The sequence below is a fragment of the Rattus rattus genome, chromosome 6 (genome assembly GCF_011064425.1).
Source record: "Rattus rattus isolate New Zealand chromosome 6, Rrattus_CSIRO_v1, whole genome shotgun sequence".
NCBI lineage: Eukaryota > Metazoa > Chordata > Mammalia > Rodentia > Muridae > Rattus > Rattus rattus.
Window position 1 is genome coordinate 97,909,577 of NC_046159.1, and position 16,634 is coordinate 97,926,210.

The window sequence follows — 16,634 nt, forward strand, 5'->3', positions numbered from 1 at the left end:
AAGACGTCTATGGGCAACCTAGTACTGGGTCTTCTATTTTAGAAGACTCATCACTTAAAGCACCTGACCCTGATAGAATATGAGCAAAGTGTTCACTTTTCATGAGCCCTTTATGTGTTTATAGGAATTCTGCTACAGTGCTGAACATTTGCATTAAGTTTACTACCGTAGTATTGCACCAAGGGCACTTAGATCTTAGATGTACCATATACGGTTACATCTTGGCCATTATCAAGAAAGCCTTGCACCCCACTGGCTGCGCCCTTGCTGCCATGTAACAGGAAGATCCATGGCTTCAGAAGTTCCTTAGAGGTCTCTGAGCTTAGGGAAATGCCTAGACTAATGTAGCTTGAGAAATCTGGACACTCAATATTTGAAGTTGAAAACTAACAATTTTTCTGGCTCCAAACAGCTCCTCATCTCTATTTTCTAATTCACAGACTAGGAAGGTCCAGCTAATAATTAGAACTCCAAAGATAGAGATTATGACATCTACATTCAAATGCTACCCAATCTAATGAGAAAGACAGACTACAGGGAGAACTGACACACACCTAAGTGAAAGTGGTGGGCAGGAAGAATGGTGACGAGAAGGAAATGTGAAAATCACAGTTACCAAAGTCATTCACTCCTCCATGAGGAAGAGTTTTCACTATTCCTTAGGTTGGTCATTGAAGAAATGACAGAATTTAATTAAGTGTGTATGGGGGGATTTACAGTTGACCCACATGTTTATAAGTCCCTATTTGTGAACTCACTTGCTCACAAGAATATATATCTGTGATTCCAATACTAGAGATGTCTTGGCTGTAATTCACAGCCACGCACAGAGCAACAACAAAGTGAACCTCGTGAATCTCATGTTCCCAGCTGAGGCGAACAAACAGCACGCGGCCTCCCCATTTCAGCCAGAGAAACAAGGGCTCTGTTAGCAGTCTATCTGAGCCACAGTGTTTCTCCAATCTCCGCTTTGTGTGGTGATTCTGCTCTTTAAAATGTCCCCCAGATGCAGTGCTGATGCCGTCTACTGTTTCTGAACACAGGAAGGGAAGGCTGTGCTTTGCCTTACTGAGGAAACATGTTAGATGAGTTTTTGTCTGGGTAGGATTACAGTGCTGTTGGCGATATGTTCAGGGTTAATAAATAAAAAAAAATATCTAGTAAATAAGGTGTCTTAAAAGAGAGACACATATAAAACATAGCTCTGTATTGATTGCTTGGCAAAAAATGCTGTGACCAGAGTCTAAAGGCTTAGCTCTGCATTAGAATACAGAACATTCACCAATCCCAAGCCCAGGAAGACTTTAAGATTCATGGCGGCCAAGAAGAGTAAGAACTTCCCGTACTTGCTTAATTGCAGTTTAACGGCCTGTGGGCCTGTGTTACGGACGTTTGTTTTCTGCAGGAAGAGTGTGCCCCTCAGTAAGTCTTTGCTGAGCTTCCCCAGCAGCTTACAGCCAGCCTAACTGGATTCCCACTCACCCGGAAGACTGCTGAGCCCATTTCTGGGCGTGTCTATGAGGACATTTCTAGAGGTTAAATAAGGGGGCAAGATCCACTCTGAATACAGGTAGCATGATCTTATAGTTTTGCATCCCAGAAAGAAAAAATAGAAGCACAAGAAATAGGGGGGGGGTGCGTCTTGGCATGGGGGCCTGCCACGATGTGTGCTGCTCTGTTCCAGCATTTTGTCTCTATCAAAATGGACTGAACTCCTGGAAACCATATGCTGAAATAAACAGTTCTCCCTACCATGTTTCCATTAGGTGCTTTAATATCAGCATTAGAGAGGTACTAAGGTGACAGTGGTGTTCTCTGCCACTGTACAACTCACTGGTCACCAGGTTGGTAGTCTTCGTTGGCTTCCTTACTTTCCACTTACCTTTGGAGTCAACCAATGGTAAAGTCTTGACTGTGGTGGTCTGGAGTAGGTTTCTTAGTTCCCCGTATGTACAAGAAGCTGAAACAAACTTCACGTCACGTACCATGATGTCCTCAACAAAAATTGTAAATTTGCTAAGAGGGAGAAAGCATCCTGGGTTAGCCCACTCATGGCCTATGCTGGCCCTTCCTTCTTCCCACGAGGTCTGCCATGCTTCCTCTCACTCACAGTCTTTACTGAGTGTATGCAGACATGAAAATAATTAAGAAACAGTGCTTCCCAGCACTGATCTAGTCTCATTTTCCACTCCAGAACCTCCCACATCCCATCATTATGTAAACTAATTCCAGCTGGTGGCTGGCCCTGACCTGAGCTGGTTCCAACCAAGGTCTGGCAAATAGGGAAGCTTCTTGACCTGGATGATGCTGTCATAGAGGGAGGGCTGCAGACTTTGGGCCACCATGTTGGCCAAGATAACAGCCACCATCATGGGCAGGATGTGAGCAATCTGACCGGTTAATTCGAAGCAAATCACAGCTGTGGAGACTGTGTGAGAGACAGCCCCTGTCAAAGCTGCTGCTCCTGGAATGACAGGAATGTATTAATGGATTGGAGCTGTCTTTCCTGACACGGAGAATAAATGAGGGCACAATGAGAATGACACAGAATAGGAGACAGGACCTGGTTAGTGTCAGGAATTCTAGATTACTATTTTTCAAGAGTAAGGGCTAGAAAGCTGGCCTGTTCAAACATTATCCTTTTGATCTAATGCATGTATAACATTCAGCAAGTCACAATTTGTGTATATGCAGAGCTTTTCATTTACAATGTGAACAGAGTGATATCTTACCCATTCTTTGCTTTTCCACTGAACATTAAAAGACCCAGTGATGGCATCTTACTTTGAGCCTCAGGTGTCAATCATGTCAGTTTATAAATAAATAGTGTGAAAATTCAAGAATCATCCTATGGACATAGAGCAATGGCATTGCCTTTATTGATCAGGATCCACCGATTTTGAGTCTGTGTCTACTGTATTAACAAGGCATACTTCCTTGGTATACCGTGCTCTCATCCACTTACTAAAATGGATACTAAATATCTTCTAAAATTCTTACACATTTAAATCATTATGACTCTATACAATAGAACCAATCTTATGTATTTTAAATTGTTTTCTTATCGACTCACTAGTCACTCATACTTTAACTGTATTTCTTATTCAAACACGAGAAAAGGGCTAGCCCGGCCTAATGAGTTTCAGGACATCAGAGCTATGTAAAGAGACCCTGTCTCAAAACAACAACAATGACAACAACAACCCCTAAAATATAGTAAACTATAAAGCTAAAGAAACCTAAAAAAGAAAAAACCCTAAAGCCAACAAAATAATGAAAATATCCTGTGAGGAAATATAAAAGAAGGCTTATGTGAAAATATAAAATAAAAGGTCACAAAAGTCTAACATTGGGACGTGTGATCCTAGTAGGTGATGCACGCACAGAGCATAGTTCAGAACATAAACTACATAGTATGTGTAAAGTGGGAAATGTACATTATGGAGGAAGAGAGATGCTTGAGAGGTATGAAGAGAACTGAAGACGCCTATTGATAAGGAAGCTTTTATAAATGGACTAGGGCCAGGCAGTAGAGTGCTATACATAGGTCTACCTCACAAGTCATCTTAGAAGTCCAGGGCTCATGTTTCCCAGCTCTCACTCTTGATTTCTTAGCCTCCATTAACATCAGCACAGCTCAATTTGGACTTGGCCCATCGCCTGCATTATTGGTTCCGTAATTATCAGGAAAGAAAGAGCCCACTAACCATGCAAAGACAATGCACGTTGCCCCTTCCCATCTTCTTATTTGATTCCTATGTCCATTTTCCACAGGAGGGAGGACTAAGGCTTACAAAAAAGAAACAGTGGGAGGCAGAGCCACGGGCTCGTCGTTTGAACAAAACTTGAATTATATATTATATATATTATATATTGTCTTTAAACTAAATTGCTGTACATTGAAAGAAGATGTGTAACCAGACTCGATATCTGGTTATAGAGGTTAGGAATAAGTCTCACCAATCACTGCATAGCCCCCTGGTAAGATCTTATAGATGATATCATCAAATAAGATACCCTCAGGGAACAGCATGGCCATGATCTCTCCTACCAGCCTTCCAAAGGCAGCTCCTAGAGGGAAGATAAAGAAGAAAAATATTAAGATAAATGTATTTGTCTCTATGCTCTCAGAATATATGAGCTTAGGCATTAAGAGTACAAACATTCTAGGTTTTTCCACCAACCACCCAGACTGTAGCTATTAGTACGATGCCATCAACCCTTACCTAGCACAAAAACAGGCATGAAGCCTCCACAGGGTATGGGCATAGTCGTGGCCACAATGGACATCCAAAACTAGGGTGAAAAAAGAAACATTGCAGTACTCTTTCCAAAGGTTCCCCCATTCCCCTCTCTGCTCTTTACCCACCTCCCTCCTGCTTCAAGAGTCATAACAGAAATGTCCTGAGATAGCTAACCCTGTTGGAAGCCTTCTTGTCTGTCACCATTCTCCAGAGTCTAAAAAACTTGGCGCTTTCAGGCTGAGAGATCAACAAAGACATCAGGATAAGAAAGTTCCTCCAGATGGCTAACACAAATCCTTCCAACTCTGAGTGACTATATTTTTTTTTTGGCAACCTAGAACAAGGGAGCCCAAGAGGATACCTTTTTCACTGCTCCAAAATGACCCTCACCAGTGAACTCTGTCAGCCCAGGAAGTTTACCTCTGTGGAGTAGTCTGAAATGCTAAGCTGGAAGATGTTTTTACCTTCTCAGCTGATATCTTTATAAACGGGCCCCAAATCAATGTAGCAGATACCTTAAAGTCTGTTGAACTTTTGTAGGATTAATTTAGCTTTGATTTGACCATTTACAAAGCCATAAAGGAGGTAAGGATCACAGGGAACCTGAAGAGAAGACTGCTCTGCTTGAGCCTTTGTCTCCAATATCAAACCACCTTAAACAAGGATCGAAATTATATCTGGATCCTGGGGACATACGGTGATAGAATGTATTCTTAGAATATGTGAGGCCTTGTGTTCAATGCCCAGTACTGAAAAAAAAATCACTGATATGTCTTGACTCTACCACAGAGGCAAACTGAGAACCTGATTAGTCTTTCAATATAACAGAAAAGATATCCAAGGTCAACTTTGCAAGGCACCATTCCAACAGAAATTGGGGCAATTATAGCAAGAGCAGTATGAGGCAAAGAATGCAGAAGAATTCAGAAATAGAGCAGAACAGGAGTAATGGCTAAACATTAAATGCCTAGAGAAAAAAAAAATGAAAGCATGAGGCATAGTTTTGAAAGTACTTCCTATGTAAGCTAAGAAATCTTAGAAAAGGATTCCAAACTAACTGGGTACAAAACGAAAATGGCTAAAAGTCTAACAAGCTGTGAAGATTAAAGTATTTGAAGTTCCTTGAATTATACGGGTGATATATTAATAAAAATAAATTTCTTAAGTTGATGAACTTTAGAAAGCATTGCTTCAAGCCAAGGCTAAACCCAAGAGGTACTGATGAAGACCCAGAGAGGATTTTACTCCAGAAGTGTGAGATGAAGCAAAATATTTACTTCATGTCAGAATATGATCATCAAGACGGTTGAGAACTGCAATTACATGTGCAAAATGAAAAGACTTCAGACTGACGATTCTTTGCGGGAAGAGGGTGAGCCTTACTTCCGCCTCCTCCACAGTGGCCCTAAGCTCCATAAACATAGACAGGAAGCAAAGAAAAACAATAAATTGATGGTGTGATGTTCATGTAAAACAGTAAAGATTCCTCAAAGCTTAATATTTACTCAAACATTCCAAAGTAATATTCATCCGGAGAGCATGCTACGAATGCAGATGAGCTCGCCTCTGGAGGCGAGCGTCTCAGACAATCTGGAGGAGGATTCCCATGCACTTGTTGCTTCAGCTTCTTGAGTGATGACATTTAGCACATCAAGAATCCTTGCACTCTCATGTATTCTTGGGAATAAGAACATGGTAGTCAGAGGGGGAGTTTGTAGGCTCAGATTATCTGAAAGCTTCAGAGATACAGATGGTGGGCAACAGATAGGTCTGATTTTGAAGCCGAAAGCAGTATCTTCCCAGAGAAGTGTAAATCCAGACCAGGGGGTGCTAAAGCTATCATCTCCCATGGCACAAACAGGGTGACTGAGATTAACAAACTTTTTTTTTAGCTATTGCTATATGAAGAAAAAAACCAAGAGTCGTGTGGCACAGAAGCAACTTCTAAGATTTTAAAGACCCAGTTCTAAAGAAATGAGAAACTAGAAACCTATTATCACTGACGTCATTATATTTATACCCATCACAAGGAAAATCAAGCTAAAAGGCTCCCATAGGGCCTCAGGCTGTGCTAAAACTCAACAACCATAGGCAATGGTTTTAGCCTTAGTAAAAGGGAGCAGAGATGTTAGAAATGCATTCATGTTCATGGAAAATCCCTTCATGAACAACATGATGACGCTTCGCACACCTTGAGGATGGGAAAGGCAGGGAAGTAGGACATGCCTTTCCCCAATATTAAGGAGCAGCTGAACCGAGAATGTAAGCTCCCTTCCTGACGCTGCCAGAAGGCCACATGGACACGGACTAGATTTCAAACCTAGTTGTGAAAAGTAGCACTAGTCCCTGCTTTGGCTTCATCACAGTTGGAATGTCTCACAGGCTTCCGTTTGGAAATTCATCTCTGTTGTGATATCAAGAAGGTGAGGACCTAATCAAGCTGTGGTACTTTGATGTGGAGGCTTTGGAAATTTGTTAGGATTAGACAAGACACTGGACAAGACATTAGTGATGGCTTCCTGGCAGCTTTCTGAGGAGTGAGAAACAGACAGGAACGCAACCCCAGGTGCTTCTTGTTGTTGGCCACGTGATCTTCCTCACAGCTTAGGATTCTGTTAGCAAGAGCGCCATTACGGATGTGACTCTGTAACCTTGGCTGTCCAAAACTGTGAGCCAAAAATTACTCTTTTCCTTATAAGGCAGCCTACCACAGATATTTAATTAGAATAAAGAAAACCAGATGGATAGAAGGACTTCTTTATTTTAATTTGGCTACATGTTCTATTTTTCACAGCTGAAAAAAAAATGAGGGTACCGCTGTGAGTGCAGTGATTGGGCAATGAAAACACTGGGAAGCAGTGACTGGGAAAGCTGACTTTGCAGCAAGGAATACTTTGGTAATTAGAAGTAGTAAAGAATATTGTAGATCTTCTATAAACTGTTGGGATTGAATATAGCCCAAAATGTGTTTCTTTTTCTTGCACACTTACAATACAAATGTTCTCTAGGATATAATTCCATGAGAAGAAGTTAATTATAGTGACATGCAGATGAATCCGTCCATGTCATCCAAGTGGGGTTCAGAAAATAAGCTTGATTTGGGGAAGATACATAACTTGAACTCTGGGGATATGAATAAGGTAGAAAGTAAATGGTGTTAAGAGATATTTTATTTTTTAGAAAGCTTGCAAAATCTTGATATTTTAGCAGTCTATAGAACCCCAAAGGTAACATACAGATTAGACCAAGCTGTATCATAGATTCTGAACACTATCAAAACGTGGACTGGGTTCTTGCAGATGGGATTGTAGACACAACAGTCAATGCGGTTATTGTGTGGGGCTCATGCCATAATCTCAGCAGGAGATTATACGTTTAAGGCTAGCATGCGCTACAAAATAAAACCTGACTTTGCTCCCCAGTAAAGTAAGTTCAACCAGTATAGAAAGCCAGAACATGTAAATTAGAGAAGATGAGAATTATAAATCAAAGTCCAGACACTGAATCCTTAAGAAGACTCTTGAAATGTTTTCTGGAAAAATAAGCATTCATTTTGAAGAAAGAAACAGAAAGGGTAAAACAAAGTGTCCAAATACTGATGAAGCTAGTCCACCATCAGTGAATGGGCTGGGAAAGAAGAAATCCACAGCAAACTCTGGGAGCCTAAGCTTCAGATCTGAGACCTGCTGTGTGAAGCAGCTGGCACCTTTAATAATAATATCACTGAAAAGTGTGTTAACAAGCGACAGCAGAAAACTAGGAAATACAAACTTAGCCGAAAGCCAATGACCAAGAGTTATGTACTTGGCACATGGGATTCATAGCATTTACTGAAAAACCAAAGTCACTGTCTTACAGAATAACACCAATATGACTTAGTGATTCATAGTTTGTATAGTATAAAGCCATGAAAATATCAAAAAGAGCAAGGTATTGAAAAGCAGGAGAATTTAGGCTGGACAGAGATACCTCTAAGAATCCCAATTCCCACAGGAAATACTGGCTTGGTTATTTAAGGCATGTTACTAGTAAAAGAGAAATCCCCAAAAGGAGACCAAACAATCATCAACTATATAGGTGTCACAATCAGGTCTGGGAATTATAAACATCTTAATAAGAGGTAATAATGTAAAGTCCCCACATTTATAATTTGTGATAAGGCAGATCTAAAAATGAAAGGATGCAAAGGTAGAAGCTTTTATTTCCTAATTAAAGTTAGAAAAGCTGGTCTAGTCTAGAAAAAAAACCCTTATAGTCTCACTGGCTGAACAGGGATAATTACATTTGTAAAAATTATTTATAGTCTTAATAAGGTTGATTTGGTATCTCATCACCTTCAAAATTCTAGAAAACTGATGAGAGAGATTTATGTGCAATTCACCTGGAAGTGGATAACAAATCCGTGGAGATTAAATATCTAATTATCTAACACGTGGGAGGAATTTGGTTAATTGGTCTGGGGTTTTTACACAGTTATCTATATTGCTAAACTCTGTCTTGCTCAAATTTACTTGTCTGCTCTGATGCCTTAAAAAGATAACAAGAGGAGCTATTAAAAGGGTTATTATAATTATGGTGAACATCACTAAGTTGACATGAACGGAGCAATTAAACTACACCCTGGTTCGTTTTGATAGACAGGCAACTTATGCTGTGGTTTCCTTATGATTTCTGTCTAGGTTGGACACAGAGCAGATAAAGTTGTATCCCTCCTGTACAAGGCCTGGGCCCCTCTACTGTAAACAGACAGAAGCTCAGAGGGGCGGTAGTGGGGCAGAATACCTTCATGACGAAGAAGAGAAGGATGATGATGACCACGTTGACCTGGGGGTGAATCCACACAGCTGACTGGCCCAAGCTTTTGGGGTCACCTATGTGCTTTACCCATGTGTTGTTGTCAAAGAGGGTGCTGATAGCTTCACGGGGCATCAGCTGTGAGGGAAGAAGCAGAGCGGGCAGGTTTTCCACAAATGTATTTTATGTCCTGTGTTAGAGAACATATACCCAAGCCTCGTTAGTCCAGAATTCTTTCTGTTCTTTTCTCTGAGAGAAAGTCTACCCTTGGGCAAAACTATGCAAGCTCCAAGTCTGAGCAGTTGCCCACTCTTGGCTTAGATACAGAGCCACAGGTCTGAGCTAACCCCCTGCTCTTAGACACCCCTGGAGCTGACCTCTCCAGCCATGAATTGACCCATTCCTGGTGGAAAGGTGAGTGAGGCGATGACAAAAGTAACGATTCCAGGATAGAGCAGGCGGCTGAAAAAGAGAAAAGAGTTAGTGCTATCCCCACTTAGCCAGCCCACAAAGCAGCCACACTCAGCTGCCAAGCTGTTGTTTCCCATAGCCTTCTATTCAATTCAACAACGAATACTCTCTTGGTCAAGAAAATGACCGCGTGGGAAGAGCCTGCACAGCTGCGCCTACCCACAGCATCAGAGCTTCCCACAGCTGAACACAGCAACGCCACCTAAAGGCATTCACCTGAAGGAGGAGCTGCTGGCGGGAAATCAGAAGGTAAGTGTGCAGGGCAAGGGAAGGGCAATGACTCACTGCTTAGCAAGAAACTGGCTGAGAGCCTTGTGCTTTCGGACACCGAGCATGACTTGGCGATGCAGATAAACGAAAACAGCTCCCAAGAACCCGCAGCAAATCCTAAGGGTGCAAGTCACAAGGCTGGCAGCTCTGACCCGGACTCTGTAGGGAAGCAACCCAGCAGCTTCCCTCCTTCTCTCACCACTCAGCTGCCTCATGGTTAATCCATACTTTTATTTATGCTCTCCGTAGCTTCTTCCTGGCCCGCAGCCACGCCCTCCCTGTCTCTGCTCCCCCACTCAGAAAGAGTGGTCCCACTAACCCAATGACAGCAAAAGCTGGGAGTTCCTTCAGGTCAAAGGGGAAATCCATCCGGAAATTAGTTCTGAACAGAGCAGTAATAGTGACTGTAGGATAAAAAGGCAGCATTAGGGTGGGAGCTCGGAGAGAGCCGCAGGGAGAAGAAGACACGTGTCAAGGTATCTTCCCTTCTTTCAACCCCAACCTCTTCTCTCCCATTGAATTTTCATTTTTCCTACTAGCATCTCTCCATGGTTATACTCTATACCATGATCTAATTCCTCCCTAGACCCTGAGCCTTGCTCTTGCTTCCCAAACAACGCCATCCATTGTTTTTCTGAAGTGCTCCAGAGTTACAGTTTCTGCCACTTTACCACCACCCCTATTTCACACCACCTCCACTGAGACCTCCCCTGTTACCAGCATCCTTGTTCCACACTGCCAGGACACGGAACACAAAGGCACTAAAGGTGGCTGCAAAGAATCCTCGCCAGTAATTCCGAACGGCAAAGTAGGTAGAGGTGACCTCGATGCTAAACAGCACTCCTGTGGGGCAGGGAAGCAGGTCATGTGCAGATGCCCACGCCTCCCATGGCTCAGACCGCAGAGCATCCCCTGAACTGTGAGTCTGTGTGAGCACCAGTGCAAGTGATGCTTTCTTGTTGCTCCTCTCTATGACCGCATACGTGTCTACGGAGACTTTTCTGCTCCCAGCCCAGGAATGTGGACCAATGAGGTGTGGAGGAGATGGGAGATGGACAGGCTCTTAATTCCCTGAACTTCAAGCTCAAGTACATTTGTATTTAAAGTATAGGACACAGTGGGTTCACAAATGTCAGATATCCATGGACATTTACGGAAAGGTAAACCAGTCCTGCAGAATCATTAAAAAGGGAAGAAGCTTCCAGAACAGGTGGTCAGCATTGTTGCCAAAGGGGCTTCAGGGTTTGCATATTCCTTGACACCCCTTTTCATCTCCCTATTGCTCCCTCCACCCAAGGGCAAGTTTATGAGGAATAAGAAAAACAGGATAGGGCATTGTGCACATTTACAGGATTCAATATTCCAGAAAAAGAAACCAGAGGAGCGTTCCTAATGATAATGATACAAGATGTGACTCACAAGGACCAAAGCCAGGACAACCAAGGTAAGAAGAAGGGAAACCCATCATGCTTAGCGAGGTGAGTGAGGTAAAAAGGAATGGTAGCCAGTAGGCACTAATTCTTGTTCTGAGGGGAGAGGCTCAAGCAAAAAGTGAGGAGGGCGAGTGTAGCAAACACAAGGAGTGCTAAGCCAAAGGAAGCAATGCTAATGAGGCCATAAAAGCATCATTTGCAACAACAGAGAAAAGTATCTGTAAGCTTTAGGATCTTTGATTAGGTCATCAATGACTTTACCTTAACCTAAGCTAAGCCTCCTCCATATCAAACAGTACAGAGGAATGAGATGGAGCTGAGGACCAGCCCAACAGGAAAAGCAAAACAAAACCAAAAATGAACGAACAAAGCGAACTTTGTCCTTTTCTCATGGTGTACATTGTTGGTTGTTCAAGGCCAGCCATCCCCTCCATATTCGGACAGCAGCTCACATAATAGGGATTTTCTTTTCCTCACCCTGTGTTCAAAAGTCACATCTCTCAAATCCCTCATGACCGCCAACCTCTCTTTTGCAGGGACAGTGACTAGTCACACTGAGTCTATGTACTCAGGAGATGGTGGCTTAGGGCTGTTTTCTTGTGGAGCCAAAGCTGTCTTGGCAGTGGATCTCTCTGGTATTGCCTTCTCTAGAAAGCCATCCCCGATCTTCCTTGTCAAGTAGAAAGCATCTGTTTCTCATCCTACTCTCTCCATATTTTGGATTATTGTATTTTCCACTTTCAGATGTAGCTACTTGTACACACTCCTAAGTTTTCTGGGATTGGAGGTTCCTTGGAAACTAAGCCCTGGCGTAGTGGTGAGCCCATTTGGGATTCAGTGCCTATACTGGAATAGAGAGGAGGAGGGAGGATACGGAGGAGGAAAGAACACAGCGAGGGAATTTCAAAGAGTGGAGCGGAGTAATGAAGAGTTACGCCAGCCACTCTTCTGCTCTCCTCTTTAAATCCTAAGGGCAGGAGTCCACGGTGTGAATCACATCTTTGTTCTGCCTGAGTGCAGTTATCCAACTTACATTTTAAAACCATTTATCCTCCATGATGGAGACCTGGGAGCCTTTTCTATAGCGGGTCTGTCACAGTGTGACTGGGAGTGAGAGCTACCTTTCATGTTAGCCAGAGACAAACATAAAATATGCTGCTAAAAGGAAACAGCTTTAAAAACACGAGCAGCATTTAGAAACTCTGGTGTCTTAGATCTGAAACACTGCTCTCCTCTTTTCCTCTGACTTCTTGTCTAGTTCCCATGCCACGCCCCTATCCACTGAAGGCACTGCTCTTGGTCTCCATCTCCTGCTACTCACAAACACAATTTCTTTCTCAATTTCGCTTATGCCTGTGGCATCAGCCATGGATACTGATTAGATTCAACTCAGTTCCTGGACGGTAGACTCATCAACCTGGCTGCCTATTTTATATTTGGCCATGCCATAGGAACTTTAAATTCAATATCCTCTAAGTAAAATTTTTTTACTCCCCTCCAGACCCAGTTTACTTCCTGTATCCTCTCTCGTGTTTGCTGATAGTAGTCTATTGCAGTGCAAGCACTGTGAGTCTGGATGTTGGCATAGAACTCTCTCTCCTATCTTCACAAAAATATCAGCCACCAGGCAGCATCAATATGACCTGATCCCACTCGAGTTTCTCAGTCCCTCCTATATCTCCTTTGCTGCCCAATTCTGCCTGTCATCGTGTAGAATCAGGACGAGAACAATAGTCTTCTTGTTAATCTTAGATCAATCCTGTTAATCCACAGCCAACTCTATCCTGCACACTTGTGCCAAAGGGATTGGATAGGCAGGCTGAGCTAACCATGTCACTTCCTTGTTTTAAATCCTTCCATGGTTTCGCTTCACCCATGACAATACTTCACAAAGTCAGTCTCATGAGATGTCACAGGTCCCATGACAAGGTCTCTACAAAGAAGGCTTGGTTGGACATGCTGTTTGCAGCCACCCTGGGTACTCATAATGCATCCCAACAGCTCAGATGTTCTCACTGCCTGCCCAGTTCATTTGTTTTTAACTACTTATTTATTCCTTTTAATCTTGCATTTTTCTAACCCACTGGAACTTGGAGTGGGTTTTCACTCATTATACCTACTAACACTGGGAAGAACTCTGCTCTGAAAAACATATTTAGGCAATCCTGCCCTAGAGAATAAAGCTTGCACGACTTCTGCAGACCTTCATGGTTCAGGCCCACTTATCTGTTCTGAGTCACTTCCTATTTTACTTTGTCATTCTCCCTAGTACTACTTATTACTGTAACAGCAGATATTGACTTCGGATACTGTCCATTCTGTTCAGGGTTTCCTTCCCTTCTTTTAGGCTTCTACTTACTCATTACACCCATGGCAAACAATGTCTCTTTCATAACGCTTCACAGGCTCCCCCAGGCTGCCTTGGTGGTTCATTGCACTTTGCCTAGGAAGCCACATGGTCACTTAACTGCCTGCAATGATCTATGTGCCTGTCTGCCTAAGCCCCTGAGAGTGCAGAACCAACCCCACTGTCTGGCACTCACTGGGAGCCAAAGGGCTTTGGTTATTTCGGTAGGATGATGAATTATATTACTTTGATCAGTACAAGGAATTAGGAGTTGCCTATGCTGTGAGTAAAAGACCTCCACACTACATTTTTTTCTCTCAGTTACTCTATATTCACAGAAAAGAATCAAGTACTGCCATCTGCAGATAGGTTTGTCATTTGCTGCATAATGCAAACAGCCTGAGCACAGCCCCTTCACTTACAAGTGCTTGGCAATTTCCTGTGTCTAGAGCAATGCCTTCCGATACCTTACCTAAGGTAAGTCGTAAGACCAGAAAGAACCTCTGAGTCCTCATAAACCGCAGTGTCAGGAACAGAATGCAGATTCCCCTCCCTGTAAAATGCTCCTGACAACCAAAACAACCATACATTCTCCTTTTATTTGGAAGGCTAAGGGTAAATAAATGCAGCATTGTATAAATATAGCTGTGAACGTCTAATGTGCAGAAACTCAAACGCACTACTATTCACTGACAGGGGCTAATGACTTTAATGACTGGAGCTGACAACAGAAGTGTAAACAGGATGCCAGTGGTGAACACGTTTCCTGGATGCACCTATGCTTCGAGCTCCCACCCACATGAGAACAAGGCATACAGAATAAGCTTTCATTAATTTCGGACTCTCAGCATACATCATTTCTCAGTTAAGCCATTTTAGATACCCAGAAAACTCCTCTATGAAAAGACTGATTGCAGTTTCATCATTGAAAAGAGGCTTCTAGCAACTGGTTGTTTAGGAAGCCCATGCCTTTCTATAACTGCATTTCTTCAACTATCAACATGGACTTTCATCACCAGTGATTTCAATGATACACATCCCTGCCCTGCTAACACAGTTACAACTCAACTTTGATAAGGGAATGAAGAGGCCTGCCTTTTGTGACCATGTCTGGTTGCTACTAACCTATGATAATATCACTCTTTTTCTTATATGGGCAGAAAAAGTTAAACCCACTTTTAAGTTGCTGGCATATGAAAATTAACTTACTCTAAAGCTCCCATAAGTGCTTCCCATTTTAAAGCGCATCATTCATCTATGTACAGTCTACTGAAATCCCAGTGTCTTTAATAAAACAAAAGAGGTAAGTTTCCCCTTGGAGAAGGAAGTACACAGAATCACTTGTCACAGAACAGAATGTGTAAAGCAAAAGGCTTGGCAATGCAGAAAGGCTTCAGCGTAAGTGGAGACCAGGAGAGCTGCTGTGCTTCTAATACCTGGCTCTGCATGTGCTGCCAACACGGCCCTGCTCCAGCCACCGGACTTTCTGTAATGCTCTATTGAACTGCACTCGCAGTATTAGGTGGGAATTCATGCAAAATGGTCAGAAAAAGGCGCAAGGCAGGTGCTACCTAAGAGCGGCAGCTCTCGTTACAGTGGAAATGGTTAATTACAGCACTTGGTGAGCTGACAAGAACCAGCTGGTCGGCTCATGCACTGGGGAGAGGGCAGACTTGCCTCCAAGTGGTGTTCCAAAACAGCAACCGACCCCCACGGCACAGCCCACTGTCAGGATGTCAGTGTAATAGTATGGCTGCTACTAGGGAGAGACAGACAGACAGACAGGAGAAGGGCAGAGGCAGAGAGATGGGAGGAGAATAAGCATGGTTGGGAAACAAAAGAGAATGAGAGGCCTACATCACAGGAATGAACACGGTCCCATCATCCCTGTGATTCCCAGGCCGGGAGAAACTCAGTGAGTTTGGCAATCAGGAAGTGACCTTCTAAACCAACAACCCAAAAACATATCAAGGAAAATGTTGAGTAGATAGATGCCCAGTAAATGATCAAATAGTGATGAAACAAAGAGGGCTGAGAAGTAGCAAGAGGTGGGAAGACTTCACTCCAACAGAAAACCATCAGGTGAGAACAGCCAATGTCAAAGGAGCGCTCAGCTCTTGGGTAGAAACGGATGGGTCCCTGGAGCCCGGGTGCGGCGATCTACAGTCACTCCCTGATTGCCCACCCATAAGTCTCTTCAGTGAGCATGGCCCCTCAACCCCAAAGCTACAGCAGACACTAACCACCCTTCCAAATCTGGCTCAGGCAACCAAGGTAGGGAGGAAGTGAAACTTGCCTCCAACAGGGGCTGCAAAGTAGCATCCCACGCCCACTGCACAGGCTGGCACCAGGAGATCAAGCTGCCCAGGCACGGTCTGCAACAGAGAAGCACGACAGGCAAGGCAGGTGGCCGAGGGGAACAGACAGGTGGCATGTAAACAGGTGGGTGGGTGTCAGGGACCACAGAAGAACGGGCACAGCACAGGAGGAAACGTGGAAAGGAACGGACACAGTTCATGTGCGCAGGAAGGTAACAGGGGGCAGGACTGGCTCAGTCACCAAAGGGGCACACAGATCAGGAAGGGATAGACACTAGGAAGACAGACTGAGGCTGGACAGAGGATCAGCAGGCAGGGACACGGAGAACTGGAGCACGGGTTAGTGAGATGCCGCCTTCAGCACCAAGGCCAGCCCAGAGCAGGCAATCCTCCCCTGCTCTCTGCACACACTGAGGGCTTCCTTCTACCAACTGGTTCCTGCTGTGCTGTACTGCCTCACCTTACCTCATAGACACCAGAGAACATGGACATGAACTTGCTGAGGACAGCAGCACAGATGCTGGCAATGTGAACAAAGGGACCCTGGAAGAGAGTAGGAGAGACAGGGCTCAGGGATGGAGGATGACATGGTGATGACGTTAAACCAGTTTCCTGTTCCAGGCCCTGGGCTAGTTGCTAGAAATGGAGAAGCCAGACACAGTTCTGCCTTAAAGGAAGGCAGAGATGAAAAATCAGTGTGCTATCAGGTAATGCCACAGCCTAGGAAGCAAATGAAGAGGAGTAAGGCAAACGAGGC

At 43.7% G+C, this 16,634-nt stretch overlaps 1 protein-coding gene across 5 annotated transcripts in view; it reads right to left on the bottom strand.

Moving 5' to 3' along the window:
- Clcn1 (chloride voltage-gated channel 1) overlaps window positions 1-16,634 on the bottom strand; it is a 29,441-nt gene that overhangs the window by 6,194 nt on the left and 6,613 nt on the right. For 3 of the 5 annotated variants that reach the window (XM_032906656.1, XM_032906660.1, XM_032906657.1), the window contains exons 6-16: window positions 16,343-16,420; window positions 15,856-15,934; window positions 10,497-10,622; window positions 10,099-10,183; window positions 9,795-9,896; window positions 9,416-9,500; window positions 9,027-9,176; window positions 4,227-4,296; window positions 3,961-4,071; window positions 2,251-2,464; window positions 1,883-2,016 (exon numbers count right to left, since the gene is read on the bottom strand). In XM_032906656.1, the coding sequence (XP_032762547.1) occupies window positions 1,883-2,016; window positions 2,251-2,464; window positions 3,961-4,071; window positions 4,227-4,296; window positions 9,027-9,176; window positions 9,416-9,500; window positions 9,795-9,896; window positions 10,099-10,183; window positions 10,497-10,622; window positions 15,856-15,934; window positions 16,343-16,420 (1,234 nt within the window). Of the gene's footprint in view, window positions 1-1,882; window positions 2,017-2,250; window positions 2,465-3,960; window positions 4,072-4,226; window positions 4,297-9,026; window positions 9,177-9,415; window positions 9,501-9,794; window positions 9,897-10,098; window positions 10,184-10,496; window positions 10,623-15,236; window positions 15,316-15,855; window positions 16,631-16,634 lie in introns of those variants that run through there. The other 2 variants (XM_032906658.1, XM_032906659.1) reach the window with 2 other exon arrangements.